This window comes from Coregonus clupeaformis, chromosome 6 (assembly GCF_020615455.1).
Source record: "Coregonus clupeaformis isolate EN_2021a chromosome 6, ASM2061545v1, whole genome shotgun sequence".
Lineage (NCBI taxonomy): Eukaryota > Metazoa > Chordata > Actinopteri > Salmoniformes > Salmonidae > Coregonus > Coregonus clupeaformis.
Genome location: NC_059197.1, coordinates 12,793,086 through 12,810,585, shown reverse-complemented (window position 1 = coordinate 12,810,585; position 17,500 = coordinate 12,793,086). Strand labels below are relative to the sequence as shown.

The window sequence follows — 17,500 nt, the reverse complement described above, 5'->3', positions numbered from 1 at the left end:
AGGGAGGCTCTGATGCATGACTCAGTGTTTGGACCCATCCTGGCATTTCTACTGGGTAAGTTGCCCCTAAGAGCTGTTATAATGCTACATTGGGTTGTTATAACGTCCCTATGGACTGTTATAATGCTACATTGGGTTGTTATAATGTCCCTATGGACTGTTATAATGCTACATTGGGTTGTTATAACGTCCCTATGGACTGTTATAATGCTACATTGGGTTGTTATAATGTCTCTACGGACTGTTATAATGCTACATTGGGTTGTTATAATGTTCCTACGGACTGTTATAATGCTACATTGGGTTGTTATAACGTCCCTATGGACTGTTATAATGCTACATTGGGTTGTTATAACGTCCCTATGGACTGTTATAATGCTACATTGGGTTGTTATAATGTCCCTACGGAATGTTATAATGCTACATTGGGTTGTTTATCGTCTCTATGGACTGTTATAAAACAACATTGGGTTGTTTATAATCCCTATGGACTGTTATACTGCTACATTGGGTTGTTATAATGTCCCTACGGACTGTTTTAATGCTACATTGGGTTGTTATAACGTCCCTATGGACTGTTATAATGCTACATTGGGTTGTTATAATGTCCCTACGGACTGTTTTAATGCTACATTGGGTTGTTATAACGTCCCTATGGACTGTTATAATGCTACATTGGGTTGTTATAATGTCCCTACGGACTGTTTTAATGCTACATTGGGTTGTTTATTGTCTCTACGGACTGTTATAATGCTACATTGGGTTGTTATAATGTCCCTACGGACTGTTTTAATGCTACATTGGGTTGTTATAACGTCCCTATGGACTGTTTATAATGCTACATTGGGTTGTTGTAATGTCCCTATGGACTGTTATAATGCTACATTGGGTTGTTATAACGTCCCTATGGACTGTTATAATGCTACATTGGGTTGTTGTAATGTCCCTATGGACTGTTATAATGCTACATTGGGTTGTTATAATGTCTCTACGGACTGTTATAATGCTACATTGGGTTGTTATAACGTCCCTATGGACTGTTATAATGCTACATTGGGTTGTTGTAATGTCCCTATGGACTGTTATAATGCTACATTGGGTTGTTATAATGTCTCTACGGACTGTTATAATGCTACATTGGGTTGTTATAACATCCCTATGGACTGTTATAATGCTACATTGGGTTGTTGTAATGTCCCTATGGACTGTTATAATGCTACATTGGGTTGTTGTAATGTCCCTATGGACTGTTATAATGCTACATTAGGTTGTTATAACGTCCCTATGGACATCGGACTGTTATAATGCTACATTGGGTTGTTATAATGTCCCTACGGACTGTTATAATGCTACATACTGTATATACTCGTTTTGCATATATTTACTCTCTCTCCCTCCCTCATTCTCACCCTCTTTTACCCCCTCTTTCCCTCCCCCCCTCTCTCTCCCCCCTCCCTCCTACAGTGGGTCCCTGTGCTCTGGAGTACACTAAGCTGAAGACGTCCGACCACTTCTGGACGGACCCGTCAGCCAACGAGTTGGTCCAGCGTCACCGGATCCACGGGGCCCACCGTGGTCAGGACGCTTCCCCCAGCAGGAGGCCCGCTCTGGGGGTGAGAGAGGCTGGGTCCCTGGGGGCCTGGGGAATGCATGGGGCACTTACTGGAGGAGTCGATCAATACAGTACAATAAATTCTTTAAGGATTCAATGAGCAGCATTGGCAATATTAATTTCCTTTATATTTATTTAGACAGGATAGTTCACTCAGTAACAATTGTTTTCCAGGGAGTCCTGGGAGTAGTCTCTCAGAGGGGCCTAGACCCTTGTAGTCAGACAATAGGGCTAAGTAACCAGAGGGTTATTGGTTCAAATCCCCAATGGGTAAAGGACCCAGTCAGTTTCAATCATGGTCACATGGTTTGCGTCCCAAATGGCACCATATACCCTATATAGTGCACAACTTTTGACCATAGCCCAAAGGGTGCCAGTCACATTCTGTTAATGTGGGTCGCTCCTCTTTTCAGTTCGCAGCTGCTAGCAACTGGAACGAGATGCAAAAACAGTCAAACTGAACTGTTTTATCTCCATCTCTACGTTCAAAGACTCAATCATGGACACTCTTACTGACGCTTGTGGCTGCTTCGCATGATGTGTTTTAGTCTCTACCATTTTGTCCTTTGTGCCTAACAATGTTTGTGCCATGTTTGTGCTGCTACTATGTTGTGTTGTTGTCATGTTGTGTTGCTGTCATGTTGTGTTGTTGTCATGTATTTTTGCTGCCACGTTGTGTTGTTATCAAGTTGTGTTGCTACCATGTTGTGTTGCTGTTGTGTTGCTGTCAAGTTGTGTTGCTGTCATGTTGTGTTGTTGTCAGGTGTTGTTTTCATGTTGTGTTACTGCCATGTTGTCTTTTTATGTGTTGTTGTTGTGTTGTGTTGCTGTCATGTTGTGTTGTTGTCATGTTGTGTTTCTGCCAGGTTGTGTTGTTGTCATGTGTAGTTTTCATGTTGTGTTGTTGTCATGTTGTGTTGTGTTGCTGTCATGTTGTGTTGTTATCATGTTGTGTTGTTGTTGTGTTGTGTTGTTGTAATGTTGTGTTGCTGTCATGTTGTGTTGTCATGTGTTGCTGCCATGTTGTGTTGTTGTCATGTGTAGTTTTCATGTTGTGTTGTTGTCATGTTGTGTTGTGTTGCTGTCATGTTGTGTTGTCATGTGTTGCTGCCATGTTGTGTTGTTGTCATGTGTAGTTTTCATGTTGTGTTGTTGTCATGTTGTGTTGTGTTGCTGTCATGTTGTGTTGTTATCATGTTGTGTTGCTGCCATGTTGTGTTGTTGTAATGTTGTGTTGCTGTCATGTTGTGTTGTCATGTGTTGCTGCCATGTTGTGTTGTGGTGTTGTCATATTGTGTTGCTGCCAGGTTGTGGTGTTGTCATTTTGTGTTGTCAAGTTGTGTTGCTGCCATGTTGTGTTGTTCTTGTGTTGTAACGTTGTGTTGCTGCCATGTTGTGTTATGTGTTGCTGCCATGTGGTGGTGTTGTTGTGTTGCTCTCAAGTTGTGTTGTTGTCATGTTGTGTTGCTGTCATGTGTTGTCATGTTCTGTTGTTGTCATGTTGTGTTACTGCCATGTTGTGTTGTTATGTGTTGTTGTCATGTTGTGTTGCTGTCATGTTGTGTTGTTGTCATGTTGTGTTTCTGCCAGGTTGTGTTGTTGTCATGTGTTGTTTTCATGTTGTGTTGTGTTGCTGTCATGTTGTGTTGCTGTCATGTTGTGTTGCTGTCATGTTGTGTTGCTGCCATGTTGTGTTGCTGCCATGTTGTGTTGTTGTAATGTTGTGTTGCTGTCATGTTGTGTTGCTGCCATGTTGTGTTGTCATGTTGTGGTGTTGTCATATTGTGTTGCTGCCAGGTTGTGGTGTTGTCATTTTGTGTTGTCAAGTTGTGTTGCTGCCATGTTGTGTTGTTCTTGTGTTGTAACGTTGTGTTGCTGCCATGTTGTGTTATGTGTTGCTGCCATGTGGTGGTGTTGTTGTGTTGCTGTCAAGTTGTGTTGTTGTCATGTTGTGTTGCTGTCATGTTGTGTTGTTGTCATGTGTTGTTTTCATGTTGTGTTGCTGCCATGTTGTGTTATGTGTTGTTGTTATGTTGTGTTGCTGTCATGTGTTGTCATGTTCTGTTGTTGTCATGCTGTGTTGCTGCCAGGTTGTGGTGTTATGTATTGTTGTCATGTTGTGTTGCTGCCATGTCGTGTTGTTATCATGTGTTGTTGTTGTGTTGCTGTTGTGTTGTTGTCATGTTGTGTTTCTGCAATGTTGTGTTGTCATGTGTTGCTGTCATGTTGTGTTGTTGTCATGTTGTGTTGTTGTTATGTGTCGTTTTCATGTTGTTTACTGCCATGTTGTGTTGTTATGTGTTGTTGTCATGTTGTGTTGTTGTGTTGTTGTCATGTTGTGTTTCTGCCAGGTTGTGTTGTTGTCATGTGTTGTGTTGTTGTCATGTTGTGTTGCTGTCATGTTGTGTTGCTGTCATGTTGTGTTGCTGTCATGTTGTGTTGTCATGTTGTGTTGCTGCCATGTTGTGTTGTTGTCAAGTTGTGTTGTCATGTTGTGTTGCTGTCATGTTGTGTTGTTATCATGTTGTGTTGTTGTCATGTTGTGTTGCTGCAATGTTGTGTTGCTGTCATGTTGTATTGTCATGTTGTGTTGCTGCCATGTTGTGTTGTGTTGTGTTGTTGTGGTGTTGTGGTGTTGTCATATTGTGTTGCTGCCAGGTGGTGGTGTTGTCATTTTGTGTTGTCAAGTTGTGTTGCTGCCATGTTGTGTTGTTTTTGTGTTGTTCTTCTGTTGTTCTTCTGTTGTAACGTTGTGTTGCTGCCATGTTGTGTTATGTGTTGCTGTCATGTGGTGGTGTTGTTTTGTTGCTGTCAAGTTGTGTTGTTGTCATGTTGTGTTTCTGTCATGTTGTGTTGTTGTCATGTGTTGTTTTCATGTTGTGTTGCTGCCATGTTGTGTTATGTGTTGTTGTCATGTTGTGTTGCTGTCATGTGTTGTCATGTTCTGTTGTTGTTGTGTTGCTGACAGGTTGTGGTGTTGTCATGTGTTGTTGTCATGTTGTGTTGATGTTGTGTTGTTGTGTTGTTGTCATGTTGTGTTTCTGCAATGTTGTGTTGTCATGTGTTGCTGTCATGTTGTGTTGTTGTCATGTTGTGTTGCTGTCATGTTGTGTTGTTGTCATGTTGTGTTGCTGTTGTGTTGTTCTGGAGGTGAAAGAAACACACACCTGTTTAGGAGAGGTGCTGGCTAGCAGAGTAGAACACCTGTTTAGGAGAGGTGCTGGCTAGCAGAGTAGAACACCTGTTTAGGAGAGGTGCTGGCCAGCGGAGTAGAACACCTGTTTAGGAGAGGTGCTGGCTAGCAGAGTAGAACACCTGTTTAGGAGAGGTGCTGGCCAGCGGAGTAGAACACCTGTTTAGGAGAGGTGCTGGCTAGCAGAGTAGAACACCTGTTTAGGAGAGGTGCTGGCTAGCAGAGTAGAACACCTGTTTAGGAGAGGTGCTGGCTAACAGAGTAGAACACCTGTTTAGGAGAGGTGCTGGCTAGCAGAGTAGAACACCTGTTTAGGAGAGGTGCTGGCTAACGGAGTAGAACACCTGTTTAGGAGAGGTGCTGGCTAACAGAGTAGAACACCTGTTTAGGAGAGGTGCTGGCTAGCAGAGTAGAACACCTGTTTAGGAGAGGTGCTGGCTAACGGAGTAGAACACCTGTTTAGGAGAGGTGCTGGCTAACAGAGTAGAACACCTGTTTAGGAGAGGTGCTGGCTAGAGGAGTAGAACACCTGTTTAGGAGAGGTGCTGGCTAGCAGAGTAGAACACCTGTTTAGGAGAGGTGATGGCTAACAGAGTAGAACACCTGTTTAGGAGAGGTGCTGGCTAGCAGAGTAGAACACCTGTTTAGGAGAGGTGCTGGCTAGCAGAGTAGAACACCTGTTTAGGAGAGGTGCTGGCTAACAGAGTAGAACACCTGTTTAGGAGAGGTGCTGGCTAGCAGAGTAGAACACCTGTTTAGGAGAGGTGCTGGCTAACGGAGTAGAACACCTGTTTAGGAGAGGTGCTGGCTAACAGAGTAGAACACCTGTTTAGGAGAGGTGCTGGCTAGAGGAGTAGAACACCTGTTTAGGAGAGGTGCTGGCTAGCAGAGTAGAACACCTGTTTAGGAGAGGTGATGGCTAGCAGAGTAGAACACCTGTTTAGGAGAGGTGCTGGCTAACAGAGTAGAACACCTGTTTAGGAGAGGTGCTGGCTAGCAGAGTAGAACACCTGTTTAGGAGAGGTGATGGCTAGCAGAGTAGAACACCTGTTTAGGAGAGGTGCTGGCTAACAGAGTAGAACACCTGTTTAGGAGAGGTGCTGGCTAACAGAGTAGAACACCTGTTTAGGAGAGGTGCTGGCTAACAGAGTAGAACACCTGTTTAGGAGAGGTGCTGGCTAGCAGAGTAGAACACCTGTTTAGGGAGAGGTGCTGGCTAGCAGAGTAGAACACCTGTTTAGGGAGAGGTGCTGGCTAGCAGAGTAGAACACCTGTTTAGGAGAGGTGCTGGCTAGCAGAGTAGAACACCTGTTTAGGAGAGGTGCTGGCTAGCAGAGTAGAACACCTGTTTAGGAGAGGTGCTGGCTAACAGAGTAGAACACCTGTTTAGGAGAGGTGCTGGCCAGCAGAGTAGAACACCTGTTTAGGAGAGGTGCTGGCCAGCAGAGTAGAACACTTGAAAAAGAAAAGGAGAGTCTCACTCTAGGAGCTCAGATGCAATAATTTAATAACCTAATAACCAACGTTTGGACAGACAAGCTGTCTTCATCAGGGTATAATGACAAACACTGCGGGTCACTAGTTTATATAGGGTCCGAAAACACTTTACTGATACTGTCATCGGATCTTAGAATGTGCCAATGTTTGTGAACGATTCCCTTCATTTGTTCAGAGCACTTTGAATAGTAAGGTAGTAAGAACACAATAATGCTTCTTTTTGAGAGACTGTCCTTGAAAGAGATCATGTCTCGATTTATTTCTGATTTTCTCAATGGCAGTATTAATCTGACCATTTTTGTACCCCCTGTCCTTGAATTTTATTTGCTTTGTCAGCCATATTTCTATTGAAATCAGATTTTTTTTTTTTTGCAAATTCTTTTAATTTGACAGAATTGGCTGTAGGGCAAATTGTTTTTCAAGGGAAGCAGGTGACAGCTATCAGGTGACAGCTATCAGGTGACAGCTATCAGGTGACAGCTATCAGGTGACAGCTATCAGGTGACAGCTATCAGGTGACAGCTATCAGGTGACAGCTATCAGGTGACAGCTATCAGGTGACAGCTATCAGGTGACAGCTATCAGGTGACAGCTATCAGGTGACAGCTATCAGGTGACAGCTATCAGGTGACAGCTATCAGTAGGTTTCCTGTAAAGATCAGTGTATAGGAAAGCTATTCGCTGCTCTGGCACCCCAATGGTGGAACAAGCTCCCCCACGACGCCAGGACAGCGGAGTCACTGACCACCTTCCGGAGACACTTGAAACCCTACCTCTTTAAGGAATACCTGGAATAGTATAACAGTAATCCTTCTACCCCCCCACCACGCTGCTGCCACTGGCTATCATAAGTTGAATGCACCAATTTGTAAGTCGCTCTGGATAAGAGCGTCTGCTAAATGATGTAAATGTAACTGTATAGAACATTATCCTCACACAAAATCAGAACATCAATGGTTAAATAAATAAAATACAAAATTGGGGGACAATCAGTCAGGATCTGAGTCACGTCCTTACACACTCAATACTGAATAATGTAGACCTTTCTCATGGCCTGTTTCCCAGATCCGGAAGAGGCAGTCCAGCGTCAGCATGTCCGAGGATAAGTTTGCGGCGTCTGCTCGGGAATACGTGGAATCTCTTCACCAGAACTCCCGTACTCACCTGCTCTACGGCAAAAACAACGTCCTGGTCCAACCGGTAAGAGTACACAGAGTTTTAATACTGTGACATGTAGTAGTATTATTGTAGTACTGTAGAAATATTATAGTACAGCCAAGAAGAGGATCAGCCACCTCTCTGAGCCGGCTTCTTCGCTAGGTTTCTTCCTCCTAGGTTCCTGCCTTCTAGCGAGTGTTTCCTGGCCACTGTGCATTTGCTTCTGCTTTGCTTGCTGTTTGGAGGTTTTAGGCTGGGTATCTGTAAAGCACTTTGTGACAGCTGCTGATGTAAAAAGGGCTTTTATAAAATACATTTGATTGATTGATTAATTGAACTCAGGGATGGTCAATAAGGCTTTGGGGTAGTTAGTAAATACACCCTGAGAAAGTTGCTCCTATATGATCCAGTCTGTTTGTCTGCTTCCTATATGATCCAGTCTGTTTTTCTCCTCCCTATATGATCCAGTCTGTTTTTCTCCTCCCTATATGATCCAGTCTGTTTGTCTCCTCCCTATATGATCCAGTCTGTTTGTCTCCTCCCTATATGATCCAGTCTGTTTGTCTCCTCCCTATATGATCCAGTCTGTTTGTCTCCTCCCTATATGATCCAGTCTGTTTGTCTCCTCCCTATATGATCCAGTCTGTTTGTCTCCTCCCTATATGATCCAGTCTGTTTGTCTCCTCCCTATATAATCCAGTCTGTTTGTCTCCTCCCTATATGATCCAGTCTGTTTGTCTCCTCCCTATATGATCCAGTCTGTTTGTCTGCTTCCTATATGATCCAGTCTGTTTGTCTGCTTCCTATATGATCCAGTCTGTTTGTCTCCTCCCTATATGATCCAGTCTGTTTGTCTGCTTCCTATATGATCCAGTCTGTTTGTCTCCTCCCTATATGATCCAGTCTGTTTGTCTCCTCCCTATATGATCCAGTATGTTTGTCTGCTTCCTATATGATCCAGTCTGTTCGTCTCCTCCCTATATGATCCAGTCTGTTTTCTGCTTCCTATATGATCCAGTCTGTTTGTCTGCTTCCTATATGATCCAGTCTGTTTGTCTCCTCCCTATATGATCCAGTCTGTTTGTCTCCTCCCTATATGATCCAGTCTGTTTGTCTCCTCCCTATATGATCCAGTCTGTTTGTCTGCTTCCTATATGATCCAGTCTGTTTGTCTCCTCCCTATATGATCCAGTCTGTTTGTCTGCTTCCTATATGATCCAGTCTTTTTGTCTCCTCCCTATATGACCCAGTCTGTTTGTCTCCTCCCTATATGATCCAGTCTGTTTGTCTCCTCCCTATATGATCCAGTCTGTTTGTCTGCTTCCTATATGATCCAGTCTGTTTGTCTCCTCCCTATATGATCCAGTCTGTTTGTCTGCTTCCTATATGATCCAGTCTTTTGTCTCCTCCCTATATGACCCAGTCTGTTTGTCTCCTCCCTATATGATCCAGTCTGTTTGTCTCCTCCCTATATGATCCAGTCTGTTTGTCTGCTTCCTATATGATCCAGTCTGTTTGTCTGCTTCCTATATGATCCAGTCTGTTTGTCTCCTCCTTATATGATCCAGTCTGTTTGTCTCCTCCCTATATGATCCAGTCTGTTTGTCTCCTCCCTATATGATCCAGTCTGTTTGTCTCCTCCCTATATGATCCAGTCTGTTTGTCTGCTTCCTATATGATCCAGTGTGTTTGTCTCCTCCCTATATGATCCAGTCTGTTTGTCTGCTTCCTATATGATCCAGTCTTTTTGTCTCCTCCCTATATGACCCAGTCTGTTTGTCTCCTCCCTATATGATCCAGTCTGTTTGTCTCCTCCCTATATGATCCAGTCTGTTTGTCTGCTTCCTATATGATCCAGTCTGTTTGTCTGCTTCCTATATGATCCAGTCTGTTTGTATCCTCCCTATATGATCCAGTCTGTTTGTCTCCTCCCTATATGATCCAGTCTGTTTGTCTCCTCCCTATATGATCCAGTCTGTTTGACTCCTCCCTATATGATCCAGTCTGTTTGTCTCCTCCCTATATGATCCAGTCTGTTTGTCTCCTCCCTATATGATCCAGTCTGTTTGTCTGCTTCCTATATGATCCAGTCTTTTTGTCTCCTCCCTATATGACCCAGTCTGTTTGTCTCCTCCCTATATGATCCAGTCTGTTTGTCTCCTCCCTATATGATCCAGTCTGTTTGTCTGCTTCCTATATGATCCAGTCTGTTTGTCTGCTTCCTATATGATCCAGTCTGTTTGTCTCCTCCTTATATGATCCAGTCTGTTTGTCTCCTCCCTATATGATCCAGTCTGTTTGTCTCCTCCCTATATGATCCAGTCTGTTTGTCTCCTCCCTATATGATCCAGTCTGTTTGTCTGCTTCCTATATGATCCAGTGTGTTTGTCTCCTCCCTATATGATCCAGTCTGTTTGTCTGCTTCCTATATGATCCAGTCTTTTTGTCTCCTCCCTATATGACCCAGTCTGTTTGTCTCCTCCCTATATGATCCAGTCTGTTTGTCTCCTCCCTATATGATCCAGTCTGTTTGTCTGCTTCCTATATGATCCAGTCTGTTTGTCTGCTTCCTATATGATCCAGTCTGTTTGTATCCTCCCTATATGATCCAGTCTGTTTGTCTCCTCCCTATATGATCCAGTCTGTTTGTCTCCTCCCTATATGATCCAGTCTGTTTGACTCCTCCCTATATGATCCAGTCTGTTTGTCTCCTCCCTATATGATCCAGTCTGTTTGTCTCCTCCCTATATGATCTAGTCTGTTTGTATCCTCCCTATATGATCCAGTCTGTTTGTCTGCTTCCTATATGATCCAGTCTGTTTGTCTGCTTCCTATATGATCCAGTCTGTTTGTCTCCTCCCTATATGATCCAGTCTGTTTGTCTCCTCCCTATATGATCCAGTCTGTTTGTCTGCTTCCTATATGATCCAGTCTGTTTGTCTGCTTCCTATATGATCCAGTCTGTTTGTCTGCTTCCTATATGATCCAGTCTGTTTGTCTCCTCCCTATATGATCCAGTCTGTTTGTCTGCTTCTTATATGATCCAGTCTGTTTGTCTCCTCCCTATATGATCCAGTCTGTTTGTATCCTCCCTATATGATCCAGTCTGTTTGTCTCCTCCCTATATGATTCAGTCTGTTTGTATCCTCCCTATATGATCCAGTCTGTTTGTCTGCTTCCTATATGATCCAGTCTGTTTGTCTGCTTCCTATATGATCCAGTCTGTTTGTCTGCTTCCTATATGATCCAGTCTGTTTGTCTCCTCCCTATATGATCCAGTCTGTTTGTCTGCTTCTTATATGATCCAGTCTGTTTGTCTCCTCCCTATATGATCCAGTATGTTTGTATCCTCCCTATATGATCCAGTCTGTTTGTCTCCTCCCTATATGATTCAGTCTGTTTGTATCCTCCCTATATGATCCAGTCTGTTTGTATCCTCCCTATATGATCCAGTCTGTTTGTCTGCTTCCTATATGATCCAGTCTGTTTGTCTCCTCCCTATATGATCCAGTCTGTTTGTCTCCTCCCTATATGATTCAGTCTGCTTGTCTCCTCCCTATATGATCCAGTCTGTTTGTCTGCTTCCTATATGATCCAGTCTGTTTGTATCCTCCCTATATGATCCTGTCTGTTTGTCTCCTCCCTATATGATCCAGTCTGTTTGTCTGCTTCCTATATGATCCAGTCTGTTTGTCTCCTCCCTATATGATCCAGTCTGTTTGTCTCCTCCCTATATGATCCAGTCTGTTTGTCTCCTCCCTATATGATCCAGTCTGTTTTGTCTCCTCCCTATATGATCCAGTCTGTTTGTCTCCTCCCTATATGATCCAGTCTGTTTGTCTGCTTCCTATATGATCCAGTCTGTTTGTCTCCTCCCTATATGATCCAGTCTGTTTGTCTGCTTCCTATATAATCCAGTCTGTTTGTCTCCTCCCTATATGATCCAGTCTGTTTGTCTCCTCCCTATATGATCCAGTCTGTTTGTATCGTCCCTATATGATCCCGTCTGTTTGTCTCCTCCCTATATGATCCAGTCTGTTTGTCTCCTTCCTATATGATCCAGTCTGTTTGTCTAGATCATATAGGGAGCAGACTAACAGACTGGATCAGTGTCCTTGTGTGATCTCGCTCTCCGTAGCAGATGTGAGTAAGACCTTTAAACAGGTTAACATTCACAAGGCCGCAGGGCCAGACAGATTACCAGGACGCGTACTCAGAGCATGCGCTGACCAGCTGGCCAGTGTCTTCACTGACATTTTCAACCTCTCCCTGACCCACGTTTCGAACAGACCACCATAGTCCCTGTGCCCAAGAACGCCAAGGTAAACTGTCTAAATGACTACTGACCTGTAGCCCACTCATCTGTAGCCATGACATGCTTTGAAAGGCTGGTCATGGCTCACATCAACACCATCATCCCAGACACCCTGGACCCACTCCAATTAGCATACCGCCCCAACAGATCCACAGATGACGCAATCTCTATTGCACGCCACACTGCCCTTTCCCACCTGGACAAGAGGAACACCTATGTGAGAATGCTGTTCATTGACTAAAGCTCAGCGTTAAACACCATAGTGCCCTCCAAGATCATCACTAAGCTAAGGACCCTGGGACTAAACACCTCCCTCTGCATCTGGATCCTGGACTTCCTGACGGGTCACCCACTGGTGGTGAGGGTAGGCAACAAGACATCTGCCACACTGACCCTCAAACGGGGGCCCCTCAGGGGTACGTGCTTAGTCCCCTCCTGTACTCCCTGTTCACCCACGACTGCGTGGCTGCGCACGACTCCAACACCATCATTAAGTTTGCTGTTGACATGACGGTGGTAGGACTGATCACCCACGACGATGAGACAGCCTATAGGGAGGAGGTCAGTGACCTGGCAGTGTGGTGCCATGACAACAACTTCTCCCTCAACGTCAGCAAGACAAAGGAGCTGATCGTGGACTACAGGAAACAGGGCCGAGCACGGCCCCATCCACATCGACGGGGCTGTAGTGGAGTGGGTCGAGAGCTTCAAGTTCCTCGGTGTCCACATCACTACGGAATTAACATGGTCCACACACACCAACACAGTCGTGAAGAAGGCACGAAAATGCCTCTTCCCCCTCAGGAGGCTGAACATTTTTTGGCATGGGCCCTCAGATCCTCTAAAAGTTATACAGCTGCATCATTAAGAGCATCTTGACTAGCTGCATCACCGCTTGGTATGGCAACTGCTTGGCATCCGACCGCAAGGTGCTACAGAGGGTAGTGCGTACAGCCCAGTACATCACTGGGGCCAAGCTCCCTGCCACCCAGGACCTCTATACCAGGCGGTGTCAGAGGAAGGCCCGGAAAATTGTCAATACTTTTCAATAGTCCAGCACCCTCCCCTGTTTTCAACACTCCAGCACCCTCCCCTGTTTTCAACACTCCAGCACCCTCCCCTGTTTTCAATACCCCAGCACCCTCCCCTGTTTTCAATACTCCAGCACCCTCCCCTGTTTTCAATACTCCAGCACCCTCCCCTGTTTTCAATACTCCAGCACCCTCCCCTGTTTTCAACACTCCAGCACCCTCCCCTGTTTCCAATACCCCAGCACTCTCCCCCTGTTTCTAATAGTCCAGCACCCTCCCCTGTTTTCAATTCTCCAGCACCCTCCCCTGTTTTCAATAGTCCAGCACCCTCCCCTGTTTCCAATACTACAGCACCCTCCCCTTGTGAGGATAACGACACTGAGCCTTTTTCTAAAATGTTTTATGACATTGGAGAACACATTGGGAGGGATCTTAGATCATTCCTCCATACAGAATCTTTCCAGATCCTTGATACCCTTCGTCTGCTCTTATGGACTGCCCACTTCAATTCAAACCACAGGTTTTCAATAGGGTTCAAGTCCGGAGACTGAGATGGCCATTGCAAAATGTTGATTTTGTGGTCAATTAACCATTTCTTTGTGGATTTTGATATGTGCTTGGGGTTAGTGTCTTGCTGAAAGATCTACGAGTGTCAGCCTCCTGGCAGAGGAAACCAGGTGTTGGGCTAAAATGTCCTGGTACTGGGTAAAGTTCATGATGCTGTTGACCTTAGCAAGGGCCCCAGGACCAGTGGAAGCTAAATAGCCCCGTAACATCACAGATCCACCACTATATTTTACAGTAGGTACAAGGTAACCTTTCTGCATATGCTTCTGTTTTTCAACACCAAACCCACCACTGGTGTGCACGGCCAAATAACTATTCTTTTCATGAGACCGTTGATAATTGGCACTTGGATTGGAACCGGTGTTATGGTCAGATGACATAGAAATAAAGGTATTTGCCCCCCCCCCCCCTTCCATATAGAAGAAAGAAATGGAGGTGTTGCGGGGGTACCTGTCCCTTCACCAGGCAGGGGACAACCTCACCCTGAAGTGGACCCCTAACCAGCTCATCAACGGCACCCTGGGGGACTGTGGCCTGGAGAAGAGGTAGGTACAGCCCTGCGGGACATAGGCATGAAGTTGTATTTTATTTATTTATTTAATTTTTTATTTTACCTTTATTTAACTAGGCAAGTCAGTTAAGAACTAATTCTTATTTACAATGACGTCCTACACCGGCCAAACCCGGACGACGCTGGGCCAATTGTGCGCCGCCCTATGGGACTCCCAATCACGGCCGGTTGTGATACAGCCTGGAATCGAACCAGGGGGTCTGTAGTGACGCCTCAAGCACTGAGATGCAGTGCCTTAGACCGCTGCGCCACTCGGTCTGTAGTGAAGCCTCAAGCACTGAGATGCAGTGCCTTAGACCGCTGAGATGCAGTGCCTTAGACCGCTGAGATGCAGTGCCTTAGACCGCTGAGATGCAGTGCCTTAGACCGCTGAGATGCAGTGCCTTAGACCGCTGCGCCACTCGTCTCCTCCCTCCCTGTATATAGAAACATATTGTGATGGAGACCCTCCTATTTGACCCACTGAAGACCTTTCCCAGTCAGAGAGTTAAGGCAACCTCACAGAGTTACCACACAGAGAGTTACCTCACAGAGAGTTACCTCACAGAGAGTTACCACACAGAGAGTTACCACACAGAGAGTTACCTCACAGAGAGTTACCTCACAGAGAGTTACCTCACAGAGAGTTACCTCACAGAGAGTTACCTCACAGAGAGTTACCACACAGAGAGTTACCTCACAGAGAGTTACCTCACAGAGAGTTACCTCACAGAGAGTTACCACACAGAGAGTTACCTCACAGAGAGTTACCTCACAGAGAGTTACCACACAGAGAGTTACCACACAGAGAGTTACCACACAGAGAGTTACCTCACAGAGAGTTACCACACAGAGAGTTACCTCACAGAGAGTTACCACACAGAGAGTTACCTCACAGAGAGTTACCTCACAGAGAGTTACCACACAGAGAGTTACCTCACAGAGAGTTACCTCACAGAGAGTTACCACACAGAGAGTTACCACACAGAGAGTTACCTCACAGAGAGTTACCACACAGAGAGTTACCACACAGAGAGTTACCACACAGAGTTACCTCACAGAGAGTTACCACACAGAGAGTTACCTCACAGAGAGTTACCTCACAGAGAGTTACCACACAGAGAGTTACCACACAGAGAGTTACCACACAGAGAGTTACCACACAGAGAGTTACCACACACAGGGGCCGCTATTGCCAAGCAGGAGTAATGATCCTGGAAATGGTACAGAGAAAGAGAGAGAGTGCAATAAATACAACATGACAACTATACATATATATATATATATATATATATATATATATATATATATATATATATATATATAGAGGAATGTAATGTAATGGTGTATTATAAATATATATAGAGAGAATGATGAATAGAACAAAGGACTGTATAAATATTAACATACAGTGGGGAAAAAAAGTATTTAGTCAGCCACCAATTGTGCAAGTTCTCCCACTTAAAAAGATGAGAGAGGCCTGTAATTTTCATCATAGGTACACGTCAACTATGACAGACAAAATGAGCAAAAAAAATCCAGAAAATCACATTGTAGGATTTTTAATGAATTTATTTGCAAATTATGGTGGAAAATAAGTATTTGGTCACCTACAAACAAGCAAGATTTCTGGCTCTCACAGACCTGTAACTTCTTCTTTAAGAGGCTCCTCTGTCCTCCACTCGTTACCTGTATTAATGGCACCTGTTTGAACTTGTTATCAGTATAAAAGACACCTGTCCACAACCTCAAACAGTCACACTCCAAACTACACTATGGCCAAGACCAAAGAGCTGTCAAAGGACACCAGAAACAAAATTGTAGACCTGCACCAGGCTGGGAAGACTGAATCTGCAATAGGTAAGCAGCTTGGTTTGAAGAAATCAACTGTGGGAGCAATTATTAGGAAATGGAAGACATACAAGACCACTGAAAATCTCCTCGATCTGGGGCTCCACGCAAGATCTCACCCGTGGGGTCAAAATGATCACAAGAACGGTGAGCAAAAATCCCAGAACCACACGGGGGGACCTAGTGAATGACCTGCAGAGAGCTGGGACCAAAGTAACAAAGCCTACCATCAGTAACACACTACGCCGCCAGGGACTCAAATCCTGCAGTGCCAGACGTGTCCCCCCTGCTTAAGCCAGTACATGTCCAGGCCCGTCTGAAGTTTGCTAGAGTGCATTTGGATGATCCAGAAGAGGATTTGGAGAATGTCATATGGTCAGATGAAACCAAAATAGAACTTTTTTGGTAAAAACTCAACTCGTCGTGTTTGGAGGACAAAGAATGCTGAGTTGCATCCAAAGAACACCATACCTACTGTGAAGCATGGGGGTGGAAACATCATGCTTTGGGGCTGTTTTTCTGCAAAGGGACCAGGACAACTGATCCGTGTAAAGGAAAGAATGAATGGGGCCATGTATCGTGAGATTTTGAGTGAAAACCTCCTTCCATCAGCAAGGGCATTGAAGATGAAACGTGGCTGGGTCTTTCAGCATGACAATGATCCCAAACACACCGCCTGGGCAACGAAGGAGTGACTTCGTAAGAAGCATTTCAAGGTCCTGGAGTGGCCTAGCCAGTCTCCAGATCTCAACCCCATAGAAAATCTTTGGAGGGAGTTGAAAGTCCGTGTTGCCCAGCGACAGCCCCAAAACATCACTGCTCTAGAGGAGATCTGCATGGAGGAATGGGCCAAAATACCAGCAACAGTGTGTGAAAACCTTGTGAAGACTTACAGAAAACGTTTGACCTGTGTCATTGCCAACAAAGTATTGAGAAACTTTTGTTATTGACCAAATACTTATTTTCCACCATAATTTGCAAATAAATTCATTAAAAATCCTACAATGTGATTTTCTGGATTTATTTTTCTCATTTTGTCTGTCATAGTTGATGTGTACCTATGATGAAAATTACAGGCCTCTCTCATCTTTTTAAGTGGGAGAACTTGCACAATTGGTGGCTGACTAAATAATTTTTTTCCCCCACTGTATGCTTGCTGTATGTACATCATTGTGTATAACCTGTCACCCCCTCAACCCCCTAATCGCCCAACACCCCACCATTACACCCTGGATGTAGCTCTCACCCATGTCAAAATGTATTGGTTGAATAGTTGGCCTTTTCATAAAATGGCACAATAATTTAATTTGCTCACTTTTCTCTCTCTGTCTCTCTCTCTCTCTCTCTCTCTCTCTGTCTGTCTGTCTGTCTGTCTGTCTGTCTGTCTGTCTGTCTGTCTGTCTGTCTGTCTGTCTGTCTGTCTGTCTGTCTGTCTGTCTGTCTGTCTGTCTCTCTCTGTCTCTCTCCCTCTCTCTCTCTCTCTCTCTCTCTCTCTCTCTCTCTCTCTGTCTCTCTCTCCATCTCTCTCTCTGTCTCTTGGTCTCTCTCTCTCTCTCTCTCTCTCTGTTTTCTCTCTCTCTCTCTCTCTGTTTTCTCTCTATCTCTCTCAGTATTTATTGGGACTATGCGTTGACCGTGCCTTTACGACAGATCGTGTGCATTCACTGTCACCAGCAACGTGAGTCTCCACACACACACACACACACACACACACACACACACACAC

The 17,500-nt window shown here is 44.7% G+C and overlaps 1 protein-coding gene across 1 annotated transcript in view; it reads left to right on the top strand.

Annotated features, from left to right (window-relative positions):
- Window positions 1–17,500, top strand: part of LOC121568500 (small G protein signaling modulator 2-like) — a 148,254-nt gene that overhangs the window by 86,506 nt on the left and 44,248 nt on the right. Inside the window, exons 4-8 of the mRNA XM_045220933.1 lie at window positions 1–55; window positions 1,465–1,613; window positions 7,368–7,502; window positions 13,794–13,918; window positions 17,385–17,452. The exon at window positions 1–55 is cut by the window's left edge and continues 13 nt beyond it. Of these exons, the coding sequence (XP_045076868.1) occupies window positions 1–55; window positions 1,465–1,613; window positions 7,368–7,502; window positions 13,794–13,918; window positions 17,385–17,452 (532 nt within the window). The remainder of the gene's footprint in view (window positions 56–1,464; window positions 1,614–7,367; window positions 7,503–13,793; window positions 13,919–17,384; window positions 17,453–17,500) is intronic.